Source organism: Sylvia atricapilla, chromosome 28 (assembly GCF_009819655.1).
Source record: "Sylvia atricapilla isolate bSylAtr1 chromosome 28, bSylAtr1.pri, whole genome shotgun sequence".
Classification (NCBI taxonomy): Eukaryota; Metazoa; Chordata; class Aves; order Passeriformes; family Sylviidae; genus Sylvia; species Sylvia atricapilla.
Genome location: NC_089167.1, coordinates 1,056,304 through 1,070,655, shown reverse-complemented (window position 1 = coordinate 1,070,655; position 14,352 = coordinate 1,056,304). Strand labels below are relative to the sequence as shown.

Here is a 14,352-nt window from a genome sequence, read left to right as displayed (position 1 = left end):
CGTGGTGTGACCGCTCTGCTCCTTGTCACTCGGGCCCTTCCCCAATCCTGCTCCGTTCCCTGGAGCCGGTGGCCGTGTCCTGGTGGGGCGGGGATCCCCAGGATGGAAAGAATTTAAAGTCCATGCAGTGCCACCGGTGCTGTGCCACGGACACCTCCCGCTGTCCCGGGGTGCTCCAAGCCCCGTCCAGCCGCGGGGTCCCCCGGGGAGGGCTCTCTGGGGTTCCCGGTGCCGCTCTCTGGGTGCCCGGGCGCACCGGGAGCGGTCTCTGGAGGTCTCGGTGCCGTTCTCTGGGTGCCCGGGCGCACCGGGAGCGGTCTCTGGGGTCCCGGTGCCGTTCTCTGGGTGCCCGGGCGCACCGGGAGCGGTCTCTGGGGTCCCGGTGCCGTTCTCTGGGTGCCCGGGCGCACCGGGAGCGGTCTCTGGGGTCCCGGTGCCGCTCTCTGGGTGCCCGGGCGCACCGGGAGCGGTCTCTGGGGTCCCGGTGCCGTTCTCTGGCGCTCCCCGCGCTCTCTCCTCGGGCCGCCCCCACGTGGGTGTGGTCATCGCTCCAAGGCGGGGCCACGCCCCCTCACCTGGATTGCACCGCCCCGTTCACGGAGCTCTCGCGAGATTTGGCGGCCCCCTGGCCCGAGCTCCGCCGCTTTCCGAACGCTCCGCCTCTGGCCAATCAGATCGCTCGGGCACGTTCTGGGCACGCCCCCTCCGTGAGGTCACAATGTGGAACGTGCCTTGCTCCGCCCCTCCGGCTGATTCTCGACGCCCATTGGCTGTCGCCAAGGGCAGCGGGGCGGGGCCAGGGGCTGAAGCGGCCGTGAGCGGCGGCGGCGGAACGGAGCGGGCGGAGAGCCACGGAGCTGCGAGCGGCTGGGCCGGGCTCCTCCGGCTGCGCCTGCCCCTGCCTCTGCTCATCTCCGCAATGCCCCTCCCCTCTACTCCCCCGTCCTGAGGGGAGGAGGGTGGCCGTGGCCTGACCCGTGTCCCCTTGTCCCCACAGGAGCCTTGATCCTAGCCGAAGAGCTGCAGCCAAGGGTGCGGAGGCCCCAGCAGGGAAACTCCGCTCCACACCGTCCACCCTTCCCCTAGCCCAAGGTGAGCGGGGGCAGAACCCACCGGCCCCATCGCTGTGCGGGAGGAGGATGGACACGAGCCGATCCCCTCATTCCCACAGGAAAACGTGTTCCCGGGCGAGGAGCAGCAGCGAGGGCTGCGGAGAGCCCAGCGCAGCCTCGGCTCCACAGAGCCCAGCCTCAGCCCGCGGTGAGGTGTCAGTGCCCTGGGGCAATAACGTGTCTCCTTAGCGCAGCGTCTTATCAAAGAGCTCCCTGCATTGGAAATAAAGCTGCTGCTTTCTGCTGCCTCCTGCCTGGAGTCGAGCGTCTTTATTCCGTGTGCTCTTGTGACATCCCCCAGCGGTCCCGGGCTGAGGAGCGGGGCCGGCCCGGGGTTGTTTTCAATTGTTCAATTGTTCCATGGGTTGCGTCGCGACTGACTCGTTGGGCAAGCAAAGATCAGACCCAGCACTCGATGTGATTTTTATTTTTTTTTATTTTATTTTGTACTTACCTATTATACTTACCTGTTATACTTACCTTGCCTCGGTGGACGACCGGCTCCATCCTCCTCACCCGGGGGGGGATCCTGCATTGCGTCCACCGTCATCAGCGCCCGATCCCGGCACCGCCATCCTCGCCCCGGGGATGCCTCTCTCGGTGTCCGTCGTCGTCGCCCCGGGTGAAATCTCCGTCGTCGTTGCCCCCGGGGTGTCTCCGCCATCCTCGCCCCGGGGATGCCTCTCTCGATGTCCGTCGTCGTCGCCCCGGGTGAAATCTCCGTCGTCGTTGCCCCCGGGGTGTCTCCGCCATCCTCGCCCCGGGGATGCCTCTCTCGGTGTCCGTCGTCGTCGCCCCGGGGGATGCTCCGCCGGCGGCTGTCCACCCCTCCCGTCTCACATCTCGGGATGGGATCGGGCGCACAGGGGCGCTCCCTCCTCCCGCTCGCCGCCGGGCCGCTGCCATCGCGGTGCCGCCCGTCCCCGGAGCTCCGGCCGCCGCCGCCCCCGCAGGATCCCGCAGTGAGCGCTGAGGGCGGCCGCGCCCCTTTTATACCCCCCCAAAGCCCCGCCCTCTCACCGCCAGCCAATGGGAGCTTAGGAGGTACCCGAGCGCATCATCTCCGCCTTTATGGTGTCACAATGAGGGGGCGGAGCCAAGAGCACAGAGCGATGTGATTGGTCAGTGAGGGGCTCCAGTTCCTCTGGCCCCGCCCCGGCAGCTCCCCATGCTGCAGGTGGGCTCCCAGCTCCGCAGGTGGGGTCTCACCTGAGCGGGGCCCGGGGCCAGAATCCCCCCGGAGCTGCTGCCCACGCTGGGGATCAGCCCAGGGCCCCTTTGGCCTCATGTCCAGCCTCTCACCCACCCACACTGCCCGTTCCCAGAGCACCTCACTGTGGAGGTGACATCAATTATACCAAAATAACCAACCTTACAGTGTTTGCGTTATTTTTCACCCCGTTCGGAGCTGCCGCGGTCGCTGCCGGGTCAGAGAAAGGCCGATTTCAGCCCGGGACCAGCGGCCCTTCCGCCGCCGGCGGAGCCGCGCAGGTGCCGCCAAGGTAAAACTCGAGCGGATGCTTTTGGGCGCGGAAGCCCATTGGTTGCCGCGAGGGGCGGGGCTTCCCGGCGCTATATAAGGGCGGGGAGCGGCGTTCCCCTCAGAGCCGTTCCCGCCGTTTGTGAGGGGGATCTCGCCATGGCCGCCGCGCTCCGCTCCCTCCGCGCCCTCAGCCGCGCCGCGCTGGAGCCCCGCGCCCGCCGCCTGCACCTCAGCGCCGCCCGGTACGGCCCGGGACACCGGGAGGATGCGGGGATGGTGGGGAGCTGGCCCCTGGTGTTCTGGGGTGAGCGGGCGGGCCCCCAGCGGCCGCGCCGGGCGCTGCAGGCTGATGAAATCGCGTGTCCGCCTTGCGTGGGAGTGTGGGGCTGCCACGGGCACGGCGGGAGCCAGAGCGGCCCACGGCGGGACTGCCCCGGGGTCAGGGGACCGGGACACCGCGGGCTGAGGGGGATGGAGACAGCCCCGGTCATCCCCCGGAACGAGAGAGACACCGAGCGCTGTGGGGAGAGGGATGGAGCCCCCCTGAGCGAGAGGGAAGGAGACCATCCCCTCCTCTTGACTATTCCTTGGCGTGAGGGGGACAGGGCCCCCAGAGCGTTCCGTGGTGTGACAGGGGCAGAGGCCGCCCTGAGCTCTCCCTGGGCACTGGGGTGACAAGGGACAGAGACCCCTGAGCATCCCACCCTGCTCCAGACCCTTCTGAGCTCACTCCTGGCCCCGAGAGCCTCTGGTGTTTGTGTCCCTGGAGCCCAGCGCGGTCTCGGGGAAGTTTTGGAGCAGTCCCAAGGGACGGGCACAGCCCCGAGGCTGCCGGAGCTCAGGGAATGTTCTGACAGCGCTCCCAGGGCCGGATTTTGGGGTTTAGTGCCAGCATCAATGATCCCAGTGAGTCCCAGCTCGGGATATTGCGATTCTGCCTTGTTTTTTCCCGGTATTGATATAACCGAGCCCTCAAACACGCTGCTGGATGTGACAGAGCACAAAGATGCCAAAATCCCCGACAGAGCGCGAAGGATGGAGCCTTTTCCCCCGCTGGTTTTCCTGCTCCATCCAGCCCGGGGCTGGCAGCTGGTGGCCCCGGGGGCTGTGGTGACACTGTCCCCGCTGCTGGTGTCGCAGGGAGGACGCCGTGGTGATCTCGGGGAGGAAGCTGGCCCGGCAGATCCAGCAGGAAGCACGACACGAGGTGCAGCAGTGGGTGGCTGCGGGGAACAGGACGCCGCATCTGAGCGTGGTGCTGGTGGGGGAAAACCCGGCCAGCCACTCCTACGTCCTCAACAAAACCAAAGCGGCGGCTGATGTGGGTGAGTGGGAGGTTTCCTTCTTCCCCCTCCCCCAAAAAATGCCTTTTTTTTTTTTTTCGGGATGCACCCACCTGTTGGCTTCTCATTGTCACCTGGAATTTGGGTTCTTGTGCTGGGGTGGGATTCAGTGTGACCCGTGGGACTCTGTGTGCTTGGGGTTTTTCAGCTTTCCCAGAGCCATAAAAAGCACTGGAGAGGATGTGGGGTTTTTTTGCCTCCTTTTTCCGTCTGCCTGGGTCACACACAGCCCCTGTTCAGCAGCTTTGCTGCCCTCTGAGAACTTCTCATCCTGCAACCCGAGGTCCTGCCTGGGGTCAGGGGCTGTAAATGGTCTCGTTTAACCTGGGTCCTAAACAGCTGAAGCTGCTTTTGGAGATGGAGATTTTTAGGCAAACATCCCTTTTTTACTGTGTCCAGAGGCCTCTCGGGCTATTTGCTTGGGTTTCTCCCTGCTCTGGGAGGGTCCCAAACACCCTTTTCCCACCTAATCATCCTCAACAACAAATCCCAAGCCTTGTGCAGGTCTCTCCAGCCTGGAACTGCACAAACCCTCCCAGATTTAGCCAGGCAGCAAAACGGGGGGAGGAGAAAAAAAAAAAAATCTGGGAAAACAGGTGTTTTGTGCCTCACTGACACCGTGGGTTTGGCAATCCCCAGGGATCAGCAGCGAGACCATCTTGAGGCCGGCCTCCATCACCGAGGAGGAGCTGCTGGAGCTGATCAGCAAACTCAACAATGACACAGCCGTGGACGGGGTGCTGGTGCAGCTTCCCCTGCCTGGTGAGCAGCTCACTTCCCTGCCCTGCATTCCCAGGAGGCTCCCGAGGGTTGGAGGATGGGGCAGCACAGGGGGAAATCCCGCCCTGCTGCTCTCTCTCAGCACCAGCTGCCTGCAGAGAGTCAGGATCTATTCCTGTGGGGGAGTATCAGCTTCCCAAGCTGGGATTTTGGGCTGGGTGTGGCCTTGGGGCTGCCTGAAAATACCCTGAGTGTCAGCAGGGCTGGGATTGTAGAGTGCTTCCAGTGCCCTGTGCTGGAACTGGGAGTGCTGGGGAACTTTGCACCCCAAACTCTGAAAAGGCTTCAGGATCAGAATGGCACCCCGGGGTCAGAGCTCCAGTTTGGGGTTACAGTTCCAGCTTGGAGTTCAGGGTTCAAAGTCAGCTCCAGTTTGGGGTTACAGTTCCAGCTCAAGACTCAGGGTCAGAGCTCACGGGTCATGATTCCAGGTCATGGGTCATGATTCCAGCTCAGGGTTGCAATTGCAGCTCAGGGTTCAAGGTCAGAGCTCCAGCTTGGGGTCACAATTCCAGCTCAGGGCTTGGGGTCAATTTGGGCTCAGGGTCACAGTTCCAACTCAAGGCTTGGGATCAGAGTTCCAGTTTGGGGTCACAATTCCAGCTCAAGGCTCGGGGTCAGAGCTCCAGTTTGGGGTCAGAGCTCCAGTTTTGGGGTCACAATTCCAGCTCAAGGCTTGGGGTCAGAGTTCCAGTTTGGGGTCACAATTCCAGCTCCAGTGTGGGGTCAGAGTTCCAGTTTGGGGTCACAATTCCAGCTCAAGGCTTGGGGTCAGAGTTCCAGTTTGGGGTCACAATTCCAGCTCCAGTTTGGGGTCAGAGTTCCAGTTTGGGATCAGAGTTCCAGCTCAAGGCTCGGGGTCAGAGCTCCAGTTTGGGGTCAGAGCTCCAGTTTGGGGTCAGAGTTCCAGTTTGGGGTCAGAGTTCCAGTTTGGGGTCAGAGTTCCAGTTTGGGGTCAGAGTTCCAGTTTGGGGTCAGAGCTCCAGTTTGGGGTCACAGTTCCAGCTCAGGGCTCAGGGTCAGAGCTCCAGTTTTGGGGTCCCAATTCCAGCTCAAGGCTCGGGGTCAGAGCTCCAGTGTGGGGTCAGAGCTCCAGTGTGGGGTCACAATTCCGACTCAGGGCTCAGGGTCAGAGCTCCAGTTTGGGATCAGAGTTCCAGTTTGGGGTCACAATTCCAGCTCCAGTTTGGGGTCAGAGCTCCAGTTTGGGGTCAGAGCTCCAGTTTGGGGTCACAGTTCCAGCTCAGGGCTCAGGGTCAGAGCTCCAGTGTGGGTCAGAGCTGCAGCCTGGCCCTCGGGGTGCCCGCAGAGCTGCGGACCCGGGCTGGCAGCCGCGGGCTGGTCCCTGGGAGCTGCTGCCCTCTGCAGAGCACATCGACGAGCGCCGCGTCTGCAACGCCGTGAGCCCGCACAAGGACGTGGACGGCTTCCACGTGCTCAACGTGGGCCGCATGTGCCTGGACCAGGACTCCATGCTGCCTGCCACGCCCTGGGGCGTCTGGGAGATCATCCAGAGGACAGGTGAGAGCTGCTGCTGCTGCTGCTGCAGCCTTGGGCTGGTTCCTGGGCAATCCTGCCCGCCTTGGAGGATTCTCAGCTCGTGGGTCGGGCATGATGGGTGACAGGGGTGACATCAGGCTGGGGACAGAGCAGTGCTGGCTTCTCCATCCTGGGCTCCTCAGCATCCCCTGGGCTCCTCAGCATCCCCTGGGCTCAGGGCTGGGAGGAGCAGTAGCTGTGCTGGTGGCACTGAGCTGGGAGCAGCTGTCACTCCCTGCAGGGAGGGACAGTCCCCAAACTGGTGGGGTTTAACCAGGGAAGGGCTGGATTCTGCTGGGTGGGTGGGCTGCAAAGGAGAGGCTGGAGAGCAGCTGGGAAGGGCTGGGAGTGCTGGACCAGGGCCACTTAGAGCCCAGCCAGCTGTGCCCGGGGACATCCCTGTCCTGAGGACAGCAGGGACAGTGTGACCAGGGAGGGATTGTCCTGTCCTAGGGACAGTGTGACCAGGGAGGGATTGTCCTGTCCTGGGGACAGCAGGGACAGTGTGACCAGGGAGGGATTGTCCTGCTCTGCTCTGGGCTGGGGTGGCCTCAGCTCAAAACTCACCCAGTTTTGGGTGACACAATATAAAAAAAAAAAAGACAATAAATTATTGGAGAGAGCCCAAAGGAAGGCCACGAGGGTGGGGAGAGGTCTGGGAGGGCCACACGAGGAGTGGCTGAGGGCACTTGGGGGGTTCAGCTGGAGGGGCTGAGGGAGACTGATCCCAGTTCCAGCTTCCTTGGGAGGGGGAGAGGAGGGACAGACCCTGAGCTCCCTGTGACAGGAGCCGGGGAAGGGCTGGAGCTGTGCCAGGGCAGGCTCAGGCTGGGGTTGGCCAAAGTTTCTTTCCCCAGAGGGCGAAGAGCACGGCCCTGAGCTCCAGGAGTGTTCAGATTTTGGGATGCAGTGCCCAGGCTTGGCTCAGCCATCCCCGTGGGTCTCTCCCAGCTGAGAGAAGTCAGTGCCCGGTGTGATGTGTCCCCTGCAGGAATCCCAACGCTGGGCAGGAACGTGGTGGTGGCGGGCAGGTCCAAGAACGTGGGGATGCCCATCGCCATGCTGCTGCACACCGACGGACGCCACGAGCGCCCCGGAGGTACCACAGGGGTGGTCTCGGGGGGAGGACCCTCTCAAACAGCCCTCCAGCCTCCTGCCAGTGCAGGAACACAGAATCAGAGGGGTTATATGCTGCCTGGAGCTCTGGGAGTCAGGATACAGACCCAAACCCAGCTCCTACAAGGATACACTTTATACCCCCTTCGTTATATGACTCCGTGTTCATTATTTAGTTGTTTTGGGACTCCCAGGTCTGTGTTCTGTTGGTTACAGCCAAGCATGAATTTTTGGTGACTATCTTTCCTTGTGATTCTCCTGATTCTGGTTTAAGATAATAATCACATTCAGCTACCAACAACTGTTACGGGTGAACGTCACCATCGATCACAAGACTCCTCCCAGAGGAGAAATATGTCACCAACACACAGTTTACATGAGGTTTCGTGGGACTCTCCACTACAAAAATGCCAGCCCTCAAAATGCAGGAAAACTTAGGGTGACATCTCTGAGGTCATTAAATCCAGGCATCACTCAGCCCACGGCCTCCAGTGCCTCATCCACACGTGCTTTGAGCAGTTGTGGATGCCTGAGGAGCTCCCCCCTTCCCCTGGGCAGCCTCTTCCAATATTTTACAACCTTCCCATGATGAATTTTTCCCCCTTTACCCACCCTAAACCTGCCCTGGCACAACCTGAGGCCGTTTTGTCTCATCCTGTTCCCTGGCTGTCCCCTTTTGGAATCATGCAGAGCCACGAGTTCCCCCCTGAGCTTCCTTCAGCACCTCCTTGGCCCCAAACCCCGTGGGCTGGTGTTCACCAGCAGCCCCTGAGGTGCTCCTGAGGGACGCAGGGGGTGGCCTTGAGGGTGCAGAGCTGGGTGTGAGCTCCTGTCCCCCTGTCCTCGCAGGTGATGCCACGGTGACAATCTCGCACCGCCACACGCCCAAGGAGCAGCTGAAGCAGCACACGATCCGTGCAGACATCGTGGTGGCAGCTGCAGGTGAGGGGCCTCCTCTTTCCTTCTGCTAAAACCAGGATCTGAGGCTGGAGACTCAGGTGTTTGTGAGTTCTTGTCTGTGTTTTGCAGGCTCACGAGCTGTGAGCTCTAGGTAACAAAGGTGAAAAATGGCTCTGTCTGTGTCTGTTAAACACAGACTGTCCAGTTATGAAATGACACCTGAATTATTTTTACTTTTAACACAATGACCAACCACCCGTGGCCTGCCGTGCAGATTTTTCTCTCCAATTACAAAACACCACCCAGATCCGTGAAGTAGAAGGTGAAAAAGAAGAATTTAGCCCACACCCTAAATCCTCCATCTTGTTTTATATATATATTACTATATTCTAAACCCTTAAACTCTTTAAGTTTTGCACCCTGTGGTATCACACACTTCCATTCAAACCTCACACCCACAATTTCAGTTTTATCACTCAGTTTTGGGAGCCTTTTCCACGGCCTCAGGCCAAATGCAGTTTTCTGCAATTTCTGCACATTTCAGATTTATTTTCTCGGGAGGTCAGAGCCTGTCAGCACAGAAAGGCTGAAATCCTCAGTGCCCGGGGTTCCAACAGGCTGGGGGTGTTCCTGCTGGGAATCCTGGGCATGGAATGTCCTGGAGGGTCTCAGGGCTGAGGGTGGGGGGCTCTTGGAGTTGGGATCTCCTGTGGTTGAGCCGAAAAGCCGCAGTTTTGGTGTTCCCAGTTTGGGGTTGTGCCTTTGGAATGGGGAACAGCACCTGGTCACACCTGGACAGCCAGGGAGAGTCATGGAGGGGGTTTGGCTGGGAGGGAGTGCACCAGGATCATGGATCCAGCCCCTGGATCTGCACAGACACCCCAAATCCCCACCCTGGAGCCCCATAGACACCCCAAATCCCCACCCTGGAGCCCTGGGGTGAAGAACCTTTCCTCTGGGGCAAAAACCTTTCCCCAAACCCAGCCTGAGCCTGCCCTGGCACAGCTGGAAATGGGGTCTGGAGGGAAAGTTCTGGAAAGCTGAGGACAGAGTTGGGGTGGGAGTGGCCGTGGGAACTGTGAGCAGAGCAGGGTGACACTCCAGTGAGGGAGATAAAGCCGGGCTGGGAGTGGATCCCCTGATATCTGGCAGAAGCAGACAGGCTGGGTTAGCCCCGGGAAGTTTCTCCCAGTCCTTCCTGGCACGGCCAGAGCTGTGCCCAGCTGGGTTTGGGCCCTGCCCCAGCTCCTCCTGCCTCGGTGCAGGTGGAAAACGTGCAGCAAAGAGCTGCAGAGCTGAAATGTCTGAAGGTTCCCCCTTGCAGAGGGGGTGTGGTGCTGCCTGCTGTGCCAAAACTCCCTGGGGAGGATTCCTGGTCTGTGCTCAGAGATTATCAGGGAACACGGAGTCACGGAATTCAGGCTGCGAGGACCTTAAAGATCATCCTGTTCCAAACCCCTGGATGCTTTCCACCAGATCAGGTTGTCCCACACCCTGTCCAGCCTGGTTTTGGACACTTCCAGGGATGGGGCAGCCCTCCCACCCTGCCAGAGAGAGAGAGATTCTTTCCATAAATCCAGAATTTTCCCTCTTCCAGTTAAAATACCCGAGCTGAACACCAGCAGCTGGTTGTACCGCCCTGGGGGAGATTCACATTTCTTAGGGCGGGTTCAAGTTGGGGAAAAAAAACAAACCAACCTTGAGATTCTTGAAGCTGATTATTTTGAGAGGCAGGAAAGGCCCAGGTTGGGTTGGGAGCACCAGAGGAGCCACCCTGAGGGTGTGGTTGTGTTTTTCCAGGCATCCCCAACCTGATCACGGCCGACATGATCAAGGAGGGAGCGGCGGTGATCGACGTGGGCATCACCAGGGTGCAGGATCCTGTCACAGCCAAGCCCAGGCTGGTCGGGGACGTGGATTTTGAAGGTGAGGAAAAGCTCTGGATCAGCTTTTTTGGGCACTGAGGAGCCTGGTTTGTGTCACTGAGCTCGGGGTGTGTCCCGGGATATTCCGTGGGGATGCTCCAGAGGAGCCTCAGCAGCTGAGTCTCTACCTCTGCTCCAACTCTGCTCTTGGCTCGGACATTTCTGTGCTAGAAATCAGCTTTTAGGCCTGGCTTTTAGTGCTTTTAAGCCTTGGTGCTTTCTGGCCCAGCTTTTTGCTGCTTTTGGGGGTTATTTTTGGCGCTTGCACGTATTTGTACTTCTAGACCTGGCTTGGCATTTCTGGGCCTGGCTTTTTGGGACTCCAAGGTCTGGCTTTTTGCACTTTTAGACCTCACAACTTTGTGCTTTTAGGCCCAGCTTTTTGGTCCTTTATGCTCCAGCTTTTTTGCTGCTTTGGACCCTTGTGCTTCCAGGCTTTGCTTAGTGCTTTAAGACCTGGCTTGGTGCTTTTGTGGACCTGGCTTTTTGGTGCTTAAATATATCATTGTATATTCAGATACAAACCCACAGACTCTGCACAGCCAATGAGAACTGCTCTAAAGGCTACTTTTCTTTTAGAACTGCTCTATTGCCATATCATTCTGTATTCCAAACTCTAAAGGCTGCTTTTCTTATCTCCCTTTTCCCTGATACCTTTGGGGGCCACTCCCTGGAGCCCCTTTATTTGCTGTCACCCAACCCATCCCCAGCCACGCCTACATCTCAAAACCAGCTTTCATTTCTATTTAACTCACAGAGTTTATATTTTTATAGGATCTCTTAACCAATCCTATCTGTAAGCTTTTCCTGTCTCACCTTGGCAGTTCAGCTCCTTTCACACCCAGGCTGGACGCACCTGGCCGTGCCCCACCTTGGCTAAAACCACCTGGGCCCTGCTCCTAAAGCCTTAATCCTGACTGAACCTGGTGGCTTGAGGCTGGGAAGCCTCTCCTGGCCCTTAAGCTGAGCTTTTCTAGCCCTTAAGCCGAGCTTTTCCCCCTCAGGGGTGAGGAAGAAGGCGAGTTACATCACCCCCGTGCCCGGCGGCGTGGGGCCCATGACTGTGGCCATGCTGATGAAGAACACCATCATCGCTGCCAAGAAGCTGCTGAAACCCAAAGAGCTCGAGGCTCTGCCTGCCTAACCTGGGCTCCCTTTGGAGCTGGGCCTCTCCAGCCCACGACATTCCAGACTGACTCCCAAACAGGCCGATAGAAAATGCAATATTTTTTTTTTTTTTTAATTTATTGACTCGCACGTAGGGGGCTTTTTTTCCCCCCCTCCACTCAGAAGTCATAGGTATTTATTGGAAGCGTGGCTGAGCTGGGAATATCCACGCTCCTCCCTGGTATTTGAGTTGGGAATATCCACACTCCTCCTTGGTGTTTGAGTTGGGATTATCCACACTCCTCCCTGGTGTTTGAGTTGGGAATATCCACACTCCTCGCTGTTTGAGTTGGGATTATCCACACTCCTCGCTGTGTTTGAGTTGGGATTATCCACACTCCTCCCTGGTGTTTGAGCTGGGAATATCCACACTCCTCCCTGGTGTTTGAGTTGGGATTATCCACTCTCCTCCCTGTGTTTGAGTTGGGATTATCCACACTCCTCCTTGGTGTTTGAGTTGGGATTATCCACACTCCTCCCTGTGTTTGAGTTGGGATTATCCACACTCCTCCCTGGTGTTTGAGTTGGGATTATCCACACTCCTCCCTGGTGTTTGAGCTGGGATTATCCACACTCCTCCCTGGTGTTTGAGCTGGGAATATCCACGCTCCTGAGCCAGCCCTGCTGCTCCTGCAGGAGCTGTTTGGCAATTCCCATGGGATGCACACCTCCATGGCTCTGTTCTCCAAGTTCTCCAATCTCCATTCCAGGTTTACTCCTCAGTGCTGGAGGTTATAGTTTAAACTCTTCTGTAGAGGAATTACTTGAAAAAAATTAAAATTAAAGCCATATTTTGTGTCCTGGGCCTGTGCAGGCCCTGGGCTGGTGTAGCATGTTCTAGAGTGCAGCTAGGCTGGGCTTTTTTGCTCTTTGGATGGTGAATTTTTTAAAAGCCTTTTTTTTTTTTTTTTTTTTTTGTATGTAACCAAAGAACACCTTTGGGCTGGGGGGAAGGCTTCCTGGCGCTGTGTTGTAAAGTGTGAGTGCTCAGTGAGTAGTGCTGGCTGGCTAAATAAAGTGTGAGAAGACCAAAAAAAAAAAAACCAAAAACTTCCTCTTTGTGCCCTGGAATTATTACAGAGCAATTATTCCACTTCTGGAAAGGAGCACGGGGTGGTTTTTAAAAGTCTTTGTGAGCTCTCAACAGGGTTGAAAAGTGGGAAAAATCCCATTCTTTCCTGCCTGGACAAATCCTGTCCAGCTTCCTGAGTGTTCCCTGACTAAATCCACAGTGGATGATGAAGGGATTTGTTTGCAGGCTCTGATTTTCTCTATGAACCTTGGGAGAAGCTTCCTTGCAGGATTATCCAGGTGGATCTTGGGCTCTCCTCCTCCTGGAGCGGCTGGAGCGTTCTCAGAGCAGGAAAGGTTTGTTGTGATGCCAGACTCGATGATCTCGGAGGTTTTATTCTGATTTTTTTAGGGTTCTGACAGGCTGGAGGTGCTGCTGGTGCTGCAACCCCAGTGCTGACCCCCCTCCTGCCAAAACCCCTGGGGAGGGAAATTTGGGATCCCTGGATGTGCCCCAGAAACACACAGAGAGCTGGGAACTCGTGGAAACGAGGTTTTTATTAGGTTTTATCACCGAGAAATACAAAATGGTTCAAGTGGTGCCGTGCTGGAGGCGGCCGAGCTGAGACTGCTGCGCTTTGTACAAAACCCCCCCCCCCCAAAAAAACCCTCATGGGAAAACCTCGCCAAAAACGGGACAAACTGAGCCCAAAGCAGCCTGGGGTGGCTTCAGCTCTGCCCTACGGCCCAGCTCCCAGAGCCCACAAAGCCTGGGAAGCAGAGGAAGCGGATTAAACCTGCTCAATTAAAGCCTTAAAGCCTACCTGGAGCACGCTGCAGCTACCACTGGGTGGGGACAAAAAGCTACAAAAGGAGCCCTCGAGTTCTGGGTGTTCCTGGCAAAGGTTTAAACGCTGCCAGGGCGAGGCTGGGGCAGTGTCCCCAGGAGCTGCACCTGAACCAGAACGAGAAACTGCCATAAATAGGAAATATTTAGTTCAAGTCTTTGTCGCATTTGAGTATTTACAGGGATCATGCCGAGGGTCGGACCAGTTTGTAGTGTTTTAAGTGGTGTCCCAGTCTGCAGTGTTTAACTGGTGTCCCAGTTGCCTTGTGTCACTGGTGTCCCAGTTACAGTGTTTAACTGGTCTCCCAGCTGCCTTGTGTCACTGGTGTCCCAGTCTGCAGTATGTCACTGGTCTCCTAGTTTGCAGTGTGTCACTGGTGTCCTACTGCAGTGTTTACTGGTCTCCCAGTTGCCTTGTGTCACTGGTGTCCCAGTTTACAATGTGTTACTGGTCTCCCAGTTTGCAGTGTTTAACTGGTGTCCCAGTTACAGTGTGTCACTGGTGTCCCAGAAGAACCCCAGTGCTGCTGGTGTGAGTGTCAGGTCGGTTCTGCTCGCCAGAAGGGCCTGGGAGCTCTGGGAGGGAAAAAGAACTGAAGGATTCATCCGGGAAAAATAATGGAAAAAATCAGTTCCAGGGTTCGGCCCAGTGTTCCTAAACCACGGCTGGGCCTGGGCCGTGGGTGGAAAAAAATCCTTTAAAGCCTTGGCACTGCTGGAAAAAAAGGTGGAGGGATCCTGGCAGAGCCAGCACCAGCTCAGAGCCTGCCCAGACCCCGAGCTGCTCCCTTCCTGGGTGGGAAAGAGCCCCCTGGAGACCCCGAAATGCTGCTGGGAGGAGCTGCTGGGTGGAACTGGGAGCACTGGGGGTCGGGGGCTGCTCTCCCCTCCTGCTCCCAGTGCTGGGGATGGCTGGGGGTGAGGGGCTGGAGTGGGAGCGGAGCCTCTGGGCAGGGGAACCACAGGGAATCCTCGGAATCCTCCAGCCAGGGGATTCCTCCAGGGAGAATCCTCTGAATCCCCCAGACAGGGGATTCCTTCAGGGAGAATCCTCGGATTCCAGGGGTTCCTCCAGAGAGAGAAGGGCTGGAGGAGAGGTGAGGATGTTCCCAGGCCTGGGAGAGGTGAT

At 57.9% G+C, this 14,352-nt stretch overlaps 1 protein-coding gene across 1 annotated transcript; it reads left to right on the top strand.

The window, feature by feature from the left end:
- Positions 1-2,677: 2,677 nt before the first annotated feature.
- Positions 2,678-12,415, top strand: MTHFD2 (methylenetetrahydrofolate dehydrogenase (NADP+ dependent) 2, methenyltetrahydrofolate cyclohydrolase). The gene is made up of 8 exons (XM_066337297.1): positions 2,678-2,837; positions 3,736-3,920; positions 4,578-4,700; positions 6,087-6,239; positions 7,249-7,356; positions 8,223-8,315; positions 10,074-10,199; positions 11,203-12,415. The coding sequence occupies exons 1-8, from the start codon at positions 2,752-2,754 to the stop codon at positions 11,340-11,342; spliced, it is 1,014 nt and encodes a 337-aa protein (XP_066193394.1). The 5' UTR covers positions 2,678-2,751; the 3' UTR covers positions 11,343-12,415.
- Positions 12,416-14,352: the final 1,937 nt, after the last annotated feature.